Source organism: Pagrus pagrus (genome assembly GCF_965226575.1).
Source record: "Pagrus pagrus genome assembly, chromosome: 9".
Lineage (NCBI taxonomy): Eukaryota > Metazoa > Chordata > Actinopteri > Spariformes > Sparidae > Pagrus > Pagrus pagrus.
The window spans coordinates 14,561,002-14,578,573 of NC_140193.1; the positions used below are offsets into that span (position 1 = coordinate 14,561,002).

Below are 17,572 nucleotides of genomic sequence, written 5' to 3' on the forward strand. Positions count from 1 at the left end.
CTTATTAACCATGGCCAGCGTTTGTATTTTACAACCACTAACCCCTAAATATATTTCTTACATTATATTTTTCTTAGACTGCGCCGTTATATTTTCAGTCATTTTTTATTCCTCTACATAACGTTTTGTATCAAAGGCCACAGATTTTGGTGGAGAACACTAACTCCCTTCAGTTAACACCAGTCACATCTGAAGACACTTTATATAGAATACCTGATGTGGACTGAAAAAAACACCACACGTAGATCGTTAAAATACCCCAAATTCCCAGAAGAAATACTGAGGATATGACTGGAGGCTACAACCCTGATATGACATGAAAATTTATAATTTCTATATGAAATGAAAGTTTGAAAATCAAAATAGATTTTTATAAAGTCTTGGCAAATATTGTACTTTTTACTCTACTACATTTATTGAGTAAATTTAGTTGCTAGTAACTTTGCAGATTGCGTGTTGGATCAGAGCCAAAGCATCATGATTTTTTTTTTTTTAAATCAACTTATTCCAATAATCAGAAAATTGTTGAATATTGGATCCAAAAATAATTGGTTGATCCATTGTATACAGTAAGCTATAAACTGTATATTCATGTATAATTTACTTTTACTTGCACTTTTGATAGTTAGGTACATTTAATATCAGATACTTTAAGACTTTTACTCAAATACTATTCATATTCATAATATTTTATTTATTTTTATGTTATCTTATTTATTTTGGTCCTTTTGAAAATAAAAACATAAAAGTTTAAATCCTTTGGTGGTGTCACGGTCATGACTTTTGATGTCATAATTATGACTTCTTCATACTTTTGACTTTTTAATCTCATCATTTTTATTTTCTATCTCATAATTATGACTTTTTAAGTAATAGTCATGACTTTTTATCTAATAACTGTGGGTAACACTGGATGTGTTTTTTAAATCAAGGCTAAGTTTTCATTATTTTGTCTTTAACTGGCTGAAGTGTGCCTCCACAGATGTGAGTATTAGCCAATCAAACCTGTTGAAATCATTAACTCGTGCTGTACGTGTTGTTGCTATGGTGTCCCGGTGTTTAAACGTCAGGGCGCGGTGAGCAGGCGGGGTTAATGTTGCACAACGTGCTCCGCTCCGCCGGACGGTGCGGGATCATAAAGTCAACGCTCGCTGGTCCCCTCCTTTGGACGGGGGCGGAGTCAAACTGTCAGAAGTGCCTCGGCTGCGGTAACGTTTCGTTAACTGAGGTTTTACCTGCTGAAAACGAGGAAGCGACATCTGGAAAAGTCCGGATTTACACAACCAATCATTTATTTAACTAGTTCACCGACATTTCTTCATTCTCGCCCACTTTCACTGGTGTAAACTGAGCGGGTCAAGATGTCTTCCATGGACTTGGAGAAGCTGAAGATGACGGGAGCTGGTCGGGCCATGGCAGTGTTGACCAGCGGTGGAGATGCACAAGGTGACTTAAAAGTCAGCCAAGCTGGCATTATACTGCTGTTAGCTGAATACATGTACACTGAGACGGGTCTGTGCAATACGTGGTGATGTGGGCGGGAAATGCATGTCAGTTTGTTCATGGAGAGATGAGTGAATACTGATAATCAGGTCAAAATGACAGAAAGTGTCAGCAGGGGTCAAAGTTTGTGTATGTGCTGCATAGCTTTATACAGTAGCCATGTTGCAACTCACAAGGGTGGAAAGTAACTAAATACACTCACTCAAGCACTATAATCGAGTATAATTTGGTGTACTTTAACTTAAATATTACAGTTTCCTGCTACTTTACACTTTTTCTTGGAGGCAAATTACTTTAGTTACTCTGCAGATTCAGATTACAAATGCAAAATATAATTAATGAATAGATTCATTATGTATTATTATAGATTATAGGTTAAGACATTGATGAAGTGTGTGGGGTGGAGGTGTATAAAGTCATTCAAATTAACTCCACCTGTACCATCTGCAGCATTAAAGTGATACACACATGAATGCATTGATCATTATAATCTGATAGTAGTGTATATTGTATACGACCTTTGACCTCTACTGATAGATTACTCTGAAATGAGCCCTTCAGCATACCTAGTGATTTTACTTTTGTTGCGTAATTTGGTACTAAATCAACAGTGTTGTAAATCTTTAATGCATCACTCTTATTTGCATCTATGGCAACACGATGTTCATAAAAATCATAATGTGATTATTTTAACAGTAGTAGTGGGAATGTTCAGTTTTGCATAGCACAGAAAGGTTGCGCACACCAAGGGCAGTAATGACGGCCTGATGATCACTGCGAGTACCCTGGAAAGTGGGAAAAAAAGTGATGATACTCTTAGACTGGCCAAAAGCCATGAATTAAAACAAAAAATAATGAACATTTTGTGCATTTCAATTTTCAATTTCACTGAAAAAAACTATTAAAATAAAGATAATGTGCCATTTGTTGTGTCTGTAGCAAACAAGCAAGTTTTCTTACATCTGGAGAGCAAGATTTGTAAGGCAGAGTATCTCTTTTGCACATCAGTACTTGCGATTAATTGTGCAGCTCTACTCGTATTATTTGCTACTGTAACACAAGTACAAAATCTGAGTACTCCATCCACCACTGTTAACTCAAACAGGCCCTGTTTACACAGTTAACATGAGTTCTTGTTAGGGGCAGGTATAATTCAGTACCAATCTCAGCACCTGTCTATGTACCATACCGATATCAGTATTAAACAGTGCAAAACCCTTGTCTCGTGTGGTTCGATCACAAGCAGACAGCCTCTTCATATATCTTGAGCGACACTGGATCTACGCTCCGCTTACATGTCAGGGGCTCTTAACGGAATTGCTTGTCGTTAATGTGTCTCCAGAGAGCGGGTTGCACCTTTGCCCAATAAGAGATAGTGAAGTCATATCCTCCACAGTGTTTGATTTCCTCATGCAGGGTTATGATGCAACAGCTTGTGTGTAATGACTTGAGGAGCAGAGGTGAATCTCAATATTTTTGTTTTAACTAACTGTCCCCCGACCCAGGGATGAACGCTGCTGTCCGAGCCGTGACCAGAATGGGCATCTATGTGGGGGCCAAGGTCTATCTTATACATGAGGTAAACAAGCTGATTGTATTAACACATTGAGTTATTTTTTCTTGATTGACTTGCCCACACTGTTCTTGTCATTAACATGACATTTGGAAATTACTTCTCAGGGATACCAGGGCCTGGTGGAGGGGGGAGACAACATCAAACTGGCACACTGGCACAGTGTGACCAACATCATCCAACAGGTAGGTTACAATATTATCACCAGTCACTGTTGACAGCAGTGGTAAAGGCTTGATTTTTACAAGCACCAGTGCAGCCAGTGTAAAAAGTTAGTCTGGAGCCCTCGATGACGTCATGGTGGGTTTACACCTGAGTGTATAAACAACATTAAAGATGGCTCATTCGGTTTTATTCATGTGTCGCAGTAACAAGCTATGCAATAAGCACAATTGCTTAAAATTAGTTCAAATTATTTACACTAGTGCTTTACCCCCTGTTACACGTCAAAATCTCTTTTATAATACATGCCTATTGTGCTTTCATTCATTTCTGGTCTTAAATCTCTTTTTTCTCTTTCCTTTCCATGGTTTCAATTGGAGTTTTATTATTTCATCCGTCTCCTCTCGTCTCTTGTCTCCCTGCCTGTCTAATACTGGTTATAATGGGGTAAGGTGCCTTGCTGCATGTGCTTTGAACCTTAGAAGGAGCAAGTTCCACTATTCGAAAGAAATTATAAGCAATGCCACCGTTGTTTTTGCATTAGATGCCTTGAACTGATGCAGCAAATGTGAAAAAAGGCACGTGCTACTCTTTCCAAGCATTTGTTCCGAATCTGTTTACCTTCAGTTCAAACAAAAAATGAATTTTCCTTCTTATATCACTATGACTGCAGGGTGGGACTGTGATTGGTAGCGCCCGATGCAAGGCCTTCATGACTCGTGAGGGCAGGCTTGCCGCCGCCTTCAACCTGGTGAAGAAAGGCATCACCAACCTGTGTGTGTGCGGTGGAGACGGCAGCCTCACCGGAGCCAACCTCTTCCGCAGTGAGTGGAGCGGTCTGCTGGCTGAACTCGTAGAGAAAGGTAAAGTGTTCCCAGACAACATCGTCAGCTTGTCACAGCGCCTTCAAAAAACATTAACCGTCATTTAGTACGTGTATTAATACAGAATTAGACTTATTCTAGAAATAGAGTTCATCCTACTGTATGGTGGTACAGTCTTTAGAGGCATCATTTCCTTGTTTAGGGTATGGGATTGCCTTTGTTTCATTTCACGTTAATAATGTTGTATTTATGAATCATTCTTGAGCTCGTTCTGTAGTAATATGATGATTATAGACTTCAGAATGATCTGCCAGAGCCCTGAAGAGATTAGGGCTGAAAACTCACTTACTTCACAATTGATTTTCTGTGATTTTATTTGCTTTATGACACTCTGTTTTACTCTCTTTGTTTTTTCTGTGTTTAGTTTTTATGGGACAGAGCTTGTTGTATTTGCTTTGTGTTTTTATTCGGTTATATAAAGCACTTTGTAACTGTGTTTTGTGCTGTATACATTAAGTTTACCATCATTATTTTATTGCTTAAGTGAACACAATAACGAGCTTCAAGTAAAACATCTACAACAACGTGCATGCGTGCCTTTCAGGAAGGATCACAGACACTCTGGCCAAGCAGCACGACCACCTGAACATCGTGGGGCTCGTGGGCTCCATCGACAACGACTTCTGCGGCACTGACATGACCATCGGTGCTGACTCCGCACTGCACCGCATCATGGAGATAATCGATGCCATCATGACCACTGCACAAAGGTCAGACACTGTGATTGAACAGCGGCAGCTGGTGTTTCGTCTGAGCGACTCTTATGAGCGCACTGATAAAAATAATATTCATTTGTTCAGTATTTCTGACTTAATGCGTTTGAGAATGTGAAGATATAACAAGACCACACTGGTACTTTAAAGGTGCAGTATGTAGCTTTGGGAAATACATTTTAATCAGAAGAGAAAGATCTTCATTTACTGCCTAATTAATATTGTAAAAATTAAAATTCTTCATCATGTTTCATGATGATGGGTTGTAGTGAAAATAATCGTTAGTTGCAGCCCTGCTGTATATCAGACTTGTTTTCATACGTATCCATACCTGCACAGTGTGAGTATTTATTGTGAATGGAATGCAATCATCGAAGCCAAGTTTTTGTTTTAAACCAACTCTCCCATTCAAGGCTGCTGAGATCTCAGAAATATTCTCTGATCCTGCCCAGACTTGCTCCCTTAAATCTCGGCATGTTGCAACAGTCAGAAAATTCTCTGAATGCTCAGAAATGTTTGTAAGCTTATTTCAATATAAATGTCGTGTCCCTCCTGCAGCCACCAGCGCACTTTTGTTCTGGAAGTCATGGGTCGACACTGTGGGTGAGTACCACTCCGACCCATTTTGCTGTCCTTTACACACTGCCACTGAATAAGACAAATTATTGTGCTGTTACTCTCATGCTCTCACTTCAGGTATCTGGCCTTGGTGTCAGCGCTGGCATCTGGGGCAGACTGGCTCTTCATTCCAGAGGCTCCTCCTCAGGAGGGCTGGGAGGACCGGATGTGTGCCCGTCTAGAGTCGGTAAGACAGGAAAACTAGTCTAGATTGTATATTAGCCCCAGGCACATTCATATATGTGTGTTCACAGAAGAGATCAAGTGGGAGAAATATAGACATGCTCTTATGCAACAAAATGGAAGTTACTGGAGAGAGATAGTTCATTGTTGAGTCTCATCGACAGATCGTCAATCACTGTCACTTTGGGTTAGAAGCTCAGGTTGGACATCAACCCAAACAATCAGTGGTTGATGACCTGGGGATGAGACTCAATAATCAATCTGTTATAGCATGCAAAAAGAAGAGGTCCAAAAATCTAAATCCAGGCAACAACCCTGACCAAACATGCTAGGGAAAATCCAAGAGACTAAAGAGAAATACAAAACCTAAACAAAGATCACACCAATAGGAAACTCAGGGAACACAATCAGGGCAACACAAGGAGCAAACACAGAGACACCAGGAACAAAACAGACAAACTGACAGAGAGAGAAGGAAGAAGAAGACACAGACTTAAATACACAATTGAGAGAAGACTAATAAGTAGAAGGTGAAACTAATAGGGCAATACAAAAAAGCTGGAAAAACACAGGGACAGGAAGTGGAAAGTATAAGTTGCCAAAAGAATATATCAACCAAAGTAAAACAGGAAATGGCTAAACAAAAAATCCAAACCATGACACTATCTTTCTCCAGGAAGTGACATTTTGTTGCTCTAAGGAATAGAGGGGGCTGAGTTAGCTCTCTTAAATGCAGCTCAGAAGCAGGATTTGTTGTTACCGACTCAGTGATCAATATACTTTTTATGTTTACCTCCAGAGCCGCACAACGGGGTCAAGACTCAACATTGTTATCGTCGCAGAAGGAGCCATCGACATAAACGGCAAGCCCATCTCCTCAACTTACATAAAAGATGTAAGTTTAATTTAAGGTTAAGATTAAGGTCTTGGGATGACTGATGGCTGTCGATACTGTCTGTAACACAACCAAGTGATTGTGATTTGAAGTGCTTTAAATTTTCCTCCCAAATGTTTATAAATTACTGTTCTCTCATAGTCTCTTCGTTGCGTATGCCTGCTAAATGTCAAACCCAGAGTACACTGAGATGTTTTCATGTCTGTTTGAAGCTGGTGGTCAAGAGGCTGGGTTATGATACCAGAGTGACAGTACTCGGCCATGTTCAGCGAGGAGGAACTCCCTCTGCGTTTGACAGAATACTGGTGAGTCGGACATTTGCTCAAAGTTAAATCATTGTTAATTAGCGTAACATGTAACTAATGGTAACAACTGCAAAAAATTTTGGCACAATTTATGTGCCAGTCACTTTGACTGGTCAATCAGACCTGAGCCAAACGTACTACTTTAAAATGTATGACACTTTTAGCATGCTCACAGTGCTGAAATACAGCTAACGTTAGTGGTCAGCTGTTTCGTCCACTTGCGATCGGTTCACTGAACATCCCCTTAGTCGTACTAGTAAACCGTGTTAACATAAAAAATGGATGCTCACTTTTTATGAAGCAACATTTGACTAGAAAGACATTTCAGTGCAAATTATGTAAACATGTAATTTACATATGTCAATTAATAAATCATATTAATTAAGTTTAACTGACTGCAGTCTAGCGAGGGCAATCCGAATGTTGAATGTATGACAACCTCAGCAGATGTTTATCAAATTGGACTACGAGACACATTTCATATTTAGCCGACAGGCCTTTTTATGTGTTTTAGAAATGATTCTGGGTGAAATCTGACTTTGTAGTGTTCATTTAGACAACAGAATTGTACGTCACAAATCCTAATTTTGGATAAAATCTATATACGTATATGATAAAAGAGATAGGTGACTGAACGTTGCATACTTACCTTCCTACTTCCATACGTTCCACATCTCCTCAGTGAACTTAAACATGGTCGAATCTGTGTTTGTATTTAGACAAACCATGTTTATATAACCAATACAAGACTAATGAGTAGGAGGTGATATTTTCCTGTATTCGTAGTCTTTTGCATTTAAATGCACATGTGCGGACTCTCTTGTGTTTCCAGAGCAGTAAGTTGGGTGTGGAGGCGGTGATCGCCCTGATGGAGGCTTCTCCTGACACCCCAGCCTGTGCCATCGGCCTGTCAGGCAACAAGGCTGTTCGTCTGCCTCTAATGGAGTGTGTGGAGATGGTGAGTGGCTCTCCTCTCCTCTATAATTAATTTTAATGGACACACAGTACTCAGAAAATAGTGAGAGGTTGCTGTGTGGTTTTTTGAGTTTTTTTCTGACTGTTCCATAATTTCCAGACTAAATTGGTGCAGAAGGCCATGAATGAGAAGAGGTTTGATGATGCTATCAAACTGCGTGGAGGGTGAGAGCTGAGTATTTTTTCACGTGTATTATAATACCAAAGTCCCTCATACATGTATCATCCATTTATAGTAATTTTAACATGCTCACAATTTAATTTTGTTGTTTTTTTCTGTGCAAATATTTAACAAGAAGCTTAAAGTGATGATTTTCTTGCAGGAGTTTTGAGAACAACTGGAACATCTACAAGCTTCTTGCCGTCCAGAAGCCGGCCAAGACTAAGGTTAAGACACACAGACACACACACACATACAGTTTTAGCCTTTACACATGAAATAGAATAACAAATGATAAGCTCAAAGCACTCGTCTTCTCCCTCAGAGCAATTTCTCTGTGGCTATCCTGAACGTGGGAGCTCCGGCTGCAGGGATGAATGCAGCGGTGAGGTCGGCTGTGAGGTTGGCACTCGCTCACGGACACAAGGTTTACGCCGTCAATGATGGCTTTCTAGGACTGGCCACAGGAGCGGTGAGGGCTTCTACCGCGACGTCTTTACCACGCTGCAGTTAGATTTTAGCAATAAATCATCTGTATGAGACTGAGGAAACTGTTCCAATACTGACACCCCGTCTGTCTGCAGGTTTCTGAGATGGAGTGGCACAACGTGGCAGGATGGACGGGCCAAGGGGGCTCCCTGCTGGGGACAAAACGGTGAGCAACAGGAGACTGATAACTATCACGTAAACATATTTAAAGGTTTTCTTGCAAACAAACAACTTGCACTTACGTTCAGTGTTACTCGCTAAAATGCATTGTGTATGTCCTTAAGGCGTGGAGTGACGTCATTTTTTAGGCCTTTGCAACCACAGCTTTCGTATTCAGGGGCCCTATGTTGAAATGCACATTTCCTGGTAAAAACATATGTCGTCTCCAAGCCAAAGCTGAGACCGGGGTGATGTAGTACCAAAACTTCCTCCAGAGCCACAGGAGAAGTAATACAGTTGTTCTCACAGTCTGTGTAATAATGTCTTTCTTCACGTCCTATTTCAGAACTCTTCCAAACAAACACATGGAGAAAATTGTGGAAAACATCGGCAAGTTCAACATCTCAGCTCTGCTTGTAGTCGGAGGGTTTGAGGTAAAGAACAAGATGCAGCCCATCAAAGAACCAGAGCTGAATTACTTGTATATTAATTTATAGTGTCAATGTTACATCAAAGAGGTTTTCAATCTTCCTCAAAGGCGTACCGAGGTGTACTGCAGCTGTTTGAAGCCCGGAGTGTCTATGATGAGCTCTGCATCCCCATGTGTGTAATCCCTGCTACCATCAGCAACAACGTCCCTGGAACTGACTTCAGCCTGGGAGCAGACACGGCTGTCAATGCTGCCATGGAGGTAATGCTGAGCAGATGGCAAATTAATGGTGCCACTTTGATGTTTAGGATTATCATGAAATAAGACTGAGGCAAGCCAGAAAACATCCCATCTAACACGATGTGTAACTAAGATACACTTCGAACTCTGGATATTTAGTCAAAACTGGGGTGACAGTGAGTAGTTAGAGCTTTAGATTTTATCTTCAAACGCAGCGCTCGAGTTCACCCTACTTCTTAATTAAAAAGCACATAAATAACACACCGGCAGTGCTTTGTCCAAAAAAAAACAACCTTCCTGTGAGGAGCAACTTAATCTCTTTTCAAGCTGCTCCTTTCTGGTCTGTCTTTTGGCTGTATTTACAGTGCAGTATAGGTGAGGATTAATTAGGAGTAAATTAAAGTGGACCCTGTCTTCGATTTTCTACTGTCTCCTCTCACACAGCCATTTTGATTTTTTTTCCCTCATCAGGGTTGTGACAAGATCAAGCAGTCTGCCACTGGGACAAAGAGACGAATATTTGTGGTGGAGACGATGGGTGGATTCTGTGGCTATCTGGCGACCTGCACTGGTATAGCCGTGGGTGCTGATGCAGCCTACATCTTTGAAGACCCCTTCAACATCCACGACCTGAAGGTAAGACCATTAATCAAACCTCTGCTGTTTCTTTTTTTGTGTCTATAATATTCAAAACTTTCTGTCTGTTTAATTATCTGGCCTTTTGGCAGACCAATGTGGAGCACTTGACTGAAAAGATGAAGAAGGACATCCAGCGGGGTCTTGTGCTGAGGTACGTAACACTCATTCAGCCACACAGATTCTCATGTGATAGTGGCTGCAGAAGTTCTGTGCATGTATCTAAACATTGAACCTATTAACAAAACCGCATTTGCAAGACAATGCGATTTTTCATCAAAAATATCCAAGAGGCTTGTTCAGTTCAGTCCATTTTTGCTCCTTATAGCATTTAGATATACCATGACCATGACTGAGCATCTTCACCAACAATGCTAACATAATGATGTGTAGCACAGAGTATTCATTAGGTTCAGCAGCTTAGTTCAGAGCATTAGCCTGTTAACATTTGCTAAACACAAAGTACTGCTGAGGCTGATGTTACTGTATGTGTGATGAATGTGTTGATGTCGATTATTAATCAAAGAATTGAACAAACTGGCCATTTTGACAAGATTATTGCACTATATGTTAATCAAAGTCCAGTAGGTTTTACAGTCTGGGGAACTTTGTTTTTACAAAATTAAATGGAAATATATTGAAGAGTTGCAATCTTTCAGTCTTTAGTATGAAATAATACGAAATCTATTTAACTATTTAACTTCAACAAAACAAATTTCAAAAGTACAAACCGTATAGTGTATTTGAAACACACACTGTATGAACATACATTCATTGGATCATTCAATCGTTCGCTTTCTCTGTCCTAACAGGAATGAAAAATGCCATGAAAACTACACTACAGATTTCATTCATAAGCTGTATTCAGCGGAGGGGAAGGGAATCTTTGACTGCAGAGTCAATGTGTTGGGACACCTTCAGCAGGTACAGAGCCAAACTTACAAGATCCATCAACTCCAGAAAAACACAGCTTACCAACTTACAAATGACAGAAAATAAGTCTTTTAACATATTTGCACTCACTTTGTGTGTTTGTGCTCCAGGGAGGGGCACCCTCTCCCTTCGATAGGAATTTTGGCACCAAGTTGGGTGTTAGGGCGATCCAGTGGATTTCAGAGAGATTGACTGAAAACTTCAGACAAGGTAGAGTTACTGTATAAAGTCAAAGCTGACATAAATAAATTGGTTAGAATGCCAAAGTCAGACCGCAGCAATGTTATGATTACATCACCTTTCTCCCACCAGACCGTGTGTTTGCCAACTCTCCAGATACAGCATGTGTGATCGGCCTCAACAAGAGGGTCGTCTCATTCAGCCCCGTCACTGAACTGAAGGATGTGACTGATTTTGAGTAAGTAACTCACTTTTTGTCAAATAACAAGTGTTCATTATTAAGTTTGTTTTAATAATATGCAAATTATGCCCCAATTTTTCAGGCACCGGATGCCCAAAGTCCAGTGGTGGTTAAATTTTCGGCCGCTGCTGAGAATGTTGGCTAAGTACCAAACCAGCTTCTGTGAATATGTGCCAGGAGAGATTCAACATGTGACTCAGCGCTCCATCAGTATCGACTCTGGGTTTTAGGCTCCCTACAACAGCATATTCTCTGCACTTTTTAACCCTTATCTGTCCATCCTTAGTTGCTACCAAGAGTACATCAAGAATGGGTTTCAATCTGCGTCCATCTGTGTTTACAGGACTGAAGAGTTATAAAGGGGAATTGTGGTATTTTTAAACCTAGGCCCTATTTGTATGTAATTTTAGTGTCTAAATGACCGGTAGGTACAAACCGTTTTCAGAATCGGCAGCCAAAGCCCAGGCCAAATGTAAGCCTCTTGTTTTTTGACAATATTGTTATTCTAAGTGTCTGACCACATTATGGAAAGCATCCCTATAGAGGTAGACCTTTATGTTCAAATACAAGATTATTTTTAACCAAAAACAGCTGCTTTGTTGCACTCCCCAAATCCACCAAAGTCCATTTACGGAAACAGTAATTTTATCAGCGTAAAACACCCATCATTTAAACTCGAGAGAAAAAAAATAAAACTGTTTTAGGGGATCTAATGGACCAATACCGAAACTGTTTGTGCATATTAGTCATTTACGTACCAAAATATGTAATCATAGTGTTCATATGTCATCAGTGTCATAGTAGCTACAGTAAATAGTGTAAAAATATACTTTGATCATTCAGTTATTGAATTAGGCAATCAATGCAGATCAGATTTTGCTATTCCTTGTGTCAAGTGAGCCTTTGTGTAGTGAAATAACTGCCATAAAAAGGCAACCATGTGTGCCTTAACGCTAAAATTTTGCAAATAAACTACTGAATATATTATATAAAGCAGATTGTATATAGTATGATTTTAAATGGTTTGCTTCCTCAATCAGATACAAGAAAAATACTGGTGCCCCTAAAACAAATACTGAGCCAGAAATAATCTAATCATGTACCTTATTTAAAAGGGTTGTAACATGATACTAGCTTAAAGCTAAAATATGCGCTACCTAAGTTTGGAGCAGTGTTTGGTTTGAGAATCTGTTCTGATTCAGTCAGAATGTGACTGTGTGATTCATGGGACCAGTGAGATGTTAATTTCCTTTTATTTATATGCTGTGTAGGACTTGAACACTTATGTCTTTAATTAATGCAAACTGGACAGTACATCAAAAATATTATTACACTGTGTAATAAACACAATTACTGCACTTACAATAGAGAAACCTGTAAAGAAATATGAACGTATGTTGTGTATTATTTTGATACTAATGCAATATCTTCAATAAAATGTTATTCAACTGTGTTAATGTTAGACATGTTCATTGCTTTGTGAATAGCAACTGAACTAACACATTACGCTGAACATAAAAAAATATCAAACATTTAATGGAACAAAAATTAGAAAGTGTATTAGCAAAATCCCACATGGCAAACTTCTTTAAATTTTATAGGTCTTACAATGGTGTTAAACTATGAACCGGTACCACAGGTATTTGTCATTAACCTGCTATGTGTGAACATAACTGAAGAGAGTAGGTAATAAACTGGTTTTAAGAAGACACTAATTAAGTATTTAAGATGTCTAAACTCTCAAAAGTTGAATGAAAAGGGAAACTCATCCCCGCTGTTGTCTTTGTTGGTTGTCTGAGGGCTCGTGGTGGTGAAAGCAAACTGGAAGTCCTCGCTCTGCTTTGGTTGGCCAAACAGGAACTCAAGGCCTGCAAAAACATACAAATACCTGTAGTTCAGAGCAGGTAACACATAACAAAAATAGAGAGATTTGATTTGATACTTACAGCTTGAAGACTTTGACTCAGTGGTTTCCTGAAAAGAGGTGAACACAGTAGTTTGGTGTTTTTATTCTAGTTCTACTGTATGAAATATCAGAGTTACAGTAAAAATGCAGTACCTTTTTGTTGAAAAAAGAGCCAGTGAAAGCAAAAGCTGAGTCCTGTAAAGAAAATTGGAGGTAATTTCAAAACCAAGAAACTGATTTCTGTCAAATCACTTATTCCTTTTGCTCACTCCTCACCTCATCCTGCGATGAGCCCACATCAAATCCAAATCCAGAGAAGCCCGGGGTGCAGGGATCAGAGTTCAGAGAGAACAGGAAAGCTGGAGATTTGGTATCAGAGGTCCCGCGATGTGGGGAGCCGCCTGGGCTGTAGCTGAAATGGCAACATGAAAACAGAGTTCTGGGAAGCCGTCCTGACGGTGATTCAAAGCTTTAGACAACTCAGACAAGGCCTTACTTAAACGGGAACGTTGGGGTTGAAGGCACAGTTTTCACTGTTGCTGTGGAAGACTCAGGATTAGTTTCTTGAGATGATGACTGAGAAAAAGCAGCAGGACCCATCCTGTCCTCTGTGGTCGGTGCCTGCTCTTCCTCTATAGCTGCTCTGTCTTCCATCTCCTCCTGCTCCATTGCCTCCTCCATGTCTGATACAGTTGGCTGCTGTTCCTATGAAGAAAACACATCGACTGTGACAGTTTTTATCAATTATTCTGCAGATTATTGTCAAGATTACTCAATTAGTCTATAGAAAGTAAGACAAAAATGTGAATAATGCTCATCACAATTTCAAAAAGAGTCAAAGAGACATCTTCAAATTGCTTCCTTTGTCTGACCAACTCTCCAAAACTCAAAGACTCATCAGTTACAGTCAGAAATGACAAAGAAAAGCATCAAATCCTCATTTAAGAAGCTGGAGACTGTTTGACATTTTTGAAAAATGACTTAAATGATTAATAAATCATCAAAATAGTTAGCAACTACTTTTCTTTCAATCAACTTATCGATTAATTTACCGAACACTGAGCTCTATTCCTAATACATTGACACTGTGAGAGCCATAATGGAGTCATCCAGTGCTATTTCAAGTATTTCAGATACATGAAATTGGGTTGCTTGTGAGAGACAAATGATAAAAAATGTCGAGATCAAAACCAATTCAGCAGAGGCTGAAACATCCTGACTTTTAGTCTTTTAGGTGAGGGTTGAACTCCAAAAACATCCTATCCTAAATTTCTCATAATGCAACTGAATAGACTTAATAACAGCCTGAATGGTACTCCTCATAAAAAGTAAACTGATGTTAACATGTAAAAATAGTGGAGTGTTTCTTGATTAAAAGGCCTTTCACCTCCAGTGTTTTGGGACCAGTACCTGAAACGTACAGCACACTGGGCAAGATACCAGCAGGGGTAAGAGGGAAAAGGATTTTGGTAAATCAGGTAAATTGAGAAGTGTCCATTTTAATGTCAGTCTGGGTATCCACAATTTAATGGGGAGGTTACAGGGGAAAAGATTATGGTCGATACATCCAGGATCGGCAGAACTAGTGTACGTCACAAAGAATCATAACAACTGATGCACAGTGTGCACTTTCAGAGTTTAAGAAGCATTAGCTAAGTGGGCCAAGTAATAACACTAGCGTTAGAAGTATTCCCTCGACAACCTAGAGCTTCATAAATGAATTATACACCATACCAATCAATCTCAGAAAGAGGACCATGGAAAATGCGGGTTCAGTTTAAGTGATAGATCGCACCAGAAGTCTTGCCCATAATTCACGGGAGGTGTCATGGGGCTTGGAATAAGGTGGATAGTAGACCGTAATTACCAAGACCTGGTCCTCTGGTTTAGTTTCCTGGTCCTGCTCTTCAGGGTGCATCACATCTTGCCGTCTTTGATCTGAAGAGATAAATATTCTGCTGACGAGGTTTGATATAACATACTGTAACCATCCACACATGGCAAACATGCTATGCTGTGTGGTAAGTGCTGGCATTAACTGAAATACATATCAGACTTTCCTTTTCTTACCATCCAACTGTTGACAGGACCAACGCCCGCTGCTTGCTTTTTCTGGCAAAGGGCTGCAGGCCATAGTATCCTGGTCCTTGTTTTCCTCATGAATTTCTTCAGCATTTGCCTCTACAGAAGTTTTGTGACCTTTCTGCGAGATCTATTAAGGTTTATCAAAACTGTTAGTTGTTATAACAGGATCAGCTTTAACTTTAACAATTTGTAGTTGCTAGAATCTCCTCAGCTTCACAATACCATTATTATTTATTGACATATCAGAGTACCTTTGTCTGGTTGAGATGAAGTGAGGAGATGTCAATGGAAGAATCACTGTCCTCCTCTGTGAGAGCATCTAATTGTTTCTCTGGTTCTGTTATGGGCTGCTGGCCAGGAACACTAGGAAGAAAAGTGGACTCAATCAGAGAAAAACTAAGCTTTGCTTGTAGCTATGTGTCATCTTTGTTATCTGAAAGATTTACTGAAAGATACCTGTCTGGTAGTTTCTCAGGGGAAGAAGAATTGACTGCTGGACCTGGTCGGACAGAAATTAAATTAACAGTATAAAAAGCTGTAAATACTTAAGCTCTACCACGGCATGTTGTGATGATATAAAAAATGTATTACCAGTGAGAAGCTCCAGCTCCTTCTGTTTCACTGTTATCTGATCATCACAGGCCTTTATCCTTGACTCAATCTCCTCTTTTTCAGCCTGCAGCGTGAGGAGCTTTTGAGCAAGAGGATTTTGGCAATAATATTCTTTATGTGACTGGAAGGTCTTCCTATAGCTTGCGATTCTCTCTTCGTAGACTTCCCTTGTTGGGTTACAAATGAGGAATAATTCAGCTTTGCTTATTACTGCCCACAAAAATGTATTTAACACAATTAACCACAGCTAACTGAACATACGTGTCCTGTTTGTAGCTGGCTCTTCGGCTCTCCAGTTCTTCTTTCAGTGTCTGCTCATACTGAAGAAGCAGGCTGTTGGTCGCCTTCATGCTGAAGTTACATGGATGACAAGTAGTAAACTATTAAACATGTCACACTGCACTGCTTACGTTAAATCATATGTTAAATTTGATGATGTATCACCTTGATTCATCATGGTTTGGCCCATGTATTACCTAGTCATCATACCTTTTAGCATTTGTTTTGTTATGTATCACTGTGCTCTGCTTCAACCTGATTTCTTCTTCAAGTTTCTTGGTATTTCTGTTGATTGTTTCAATGCAAGACCTTCTCTCAGCAATGTCAGCTCTGCAAACTGTTGATGAAAATTGAAAAAACCTGATAGACACCATTTTACAACATAAAATCTATGGCAAACTATTTGTTTGTTAGGCTGCCTGTCTAATTTTATACAACTAACGCTTCTGGTTAGATAAAGAGGAATAACTGTGAGACGTACCTTTAATTTGCTGGTTGATTTCATTCTTCTTTTGGGAAAGCTCACGAGTTTGAAGAGCTGCATGATAAAAACAACAGTCACCTTATTTGAAATAGAGCTGAATGATTAATCAATTAGTCATCAACTGTTAAATTAATTGCCAGCCATTTTGATAATCAATAAATCAGTTTGAGTAATTCTTTAAGAAATTCAAAGTCTAGAAAAGATATTTGAGGACTTCATCTTAGGTTTTGTTAAACATTTCAAACATCGGCCAAACAACCATATTGAGAAAATAATCCACAAATTAATCTACAATAAAAATAATCATTTAGTTACAGCACTAATTTGAAAACAAAAAACAAAAAACTATTATCTATCCTATTATATTATAAGTATAGCTACTTGCTATCTCCTCACCTGAATTAGCATGGGCTAGTTAGTTAACACCAGAACTAGCTTGCTAGCGTTAATGCTATTAGCTTAATTTTAACATTGGAGGCGAAGCAAACATCGAATGACAGCAAAGCCACGACTAAACACGTACAATAAACTTAATAACTGAACTCACCAATTTGAAAGAGGAGGCTGTCAATGTTATTAAATGAGTATTGGTCGTTCATTTTTACACCAGCCTGACTTCAACGACATTAGCATTAGCTTAATGGTATCGTCGCGCGGACTGCATCTCAACCGTTCAGACGTTAGGAGACACACACCCTTTCAACATAAAAGCCACCTGTATGAAGGACGACGTGTTCATGTTATGATCGATTTTTTATCTATTCATTTTTATTTAATATTTATATTGTCAGCAATATTTCCATCAAGATTCACAATCTCTCTTGCTGCTAATTATTAATTGGTAAATTAATTATGCTGCTGTTTTGGCAGTCCTGGCCAAAACAGCAGCATAATTAATTTACCAATTAATAATGAATAACCAATAAT

The 17,572-nt window shown here is 39.3% G+C and overlaps 2 protein-coding genes across 3 annotated transcripts; one reads left to right on the plus strand and one right to left on the minus strand.

Moving 5' to 3' along the window:
- The first annotated feature begins 1,120 nt into the window (after window positions 1-1,120).
- On the plus strand, window positions 1,121-12,741 carry pfkla (phosphofructokinase, liver a). Its single transcript, XM_084361266.1, has 22 exons — window positions 1,121-1,446; window positions 3,009-3,082; window positions 3,184-3,261; window positions 3,912-4,101; window positions 4,667-4,832; window positions 5,394-5,438; window positions 5,532-5,640; window positions 6,436-6,531; window positions 6,744-6,836; window positions 7,669-7,794; window positions 7,912-7,976; window positions 8,135-8,198; window positions 8,297-8,443; window positions 8,556-8,626; window positions 8,966-9,053; window positions 9,158-9,310; window positions 9,761-9,925; window positions 10,018-10,079; window positions 10,738-10,849; window positions 10,969-11,068; window positions 11,171-11,276; window positions 11,362-12,741. The coding sequence occupies exons 1-22, from the start codon at window positions 1,362-1,364 to the stop codon at window positions 11,507-11,509; spliced, it is 2,343 nt and encodes a 780-aa protein (XP_084217392.1). The 5' UTR covers window positions 1,121-1,361; the 3' UTR covers window positions 11,510-12,741.
- On the minus strand, window positions 12,514-17,334 carry LOC311262094 (uncharacterized protein). Of its 2 annotated transcripts, XM_084361268.1 has the most exons (14): window positions 17,193-17,334; window positions 16,643-16,699; window positions 16,372-16,498; window positions 16,144-16,233; window positions 15,862-16,049; window positions 15,727-15,769; window positions 15,522-15,633; window positions 15,256-15,397; window positions 15,053-15,123; window positions 13,682-13,890; window positions 13,462-13,597; window positions 13,339-13,380; window positions 13,226-13,253; window positions 12,514-13,147 (listed from the first exon to the last, which is right to left on the minus strand). In XM_084361268.1, exons 1-14 carry the CDS (start codon window positions 17,242-17,244, stop codon window positions 13,020-13,022), a joined length of 1,425 nt encoding a protein of 474 aa, XP_084217394.1. In that variant the 5' UTR covers window positions 17,245-17,334; the 3' UTR covers window positions 12,514-13,019. The 2 variants fall into 2 exon arrangements, with proteins under 2 accessions (XP_084217394.1, XP_084217395.1); XM_084361269.1 differs by lacking the exons at window positions 16,643-16,699; window positions 17,193-17,334 and having other exon boundaries at window positions 16,327-16,417.
- Between the last annotated feature and the right edge of the window lie 238 nt (window positions 17,335-17,572).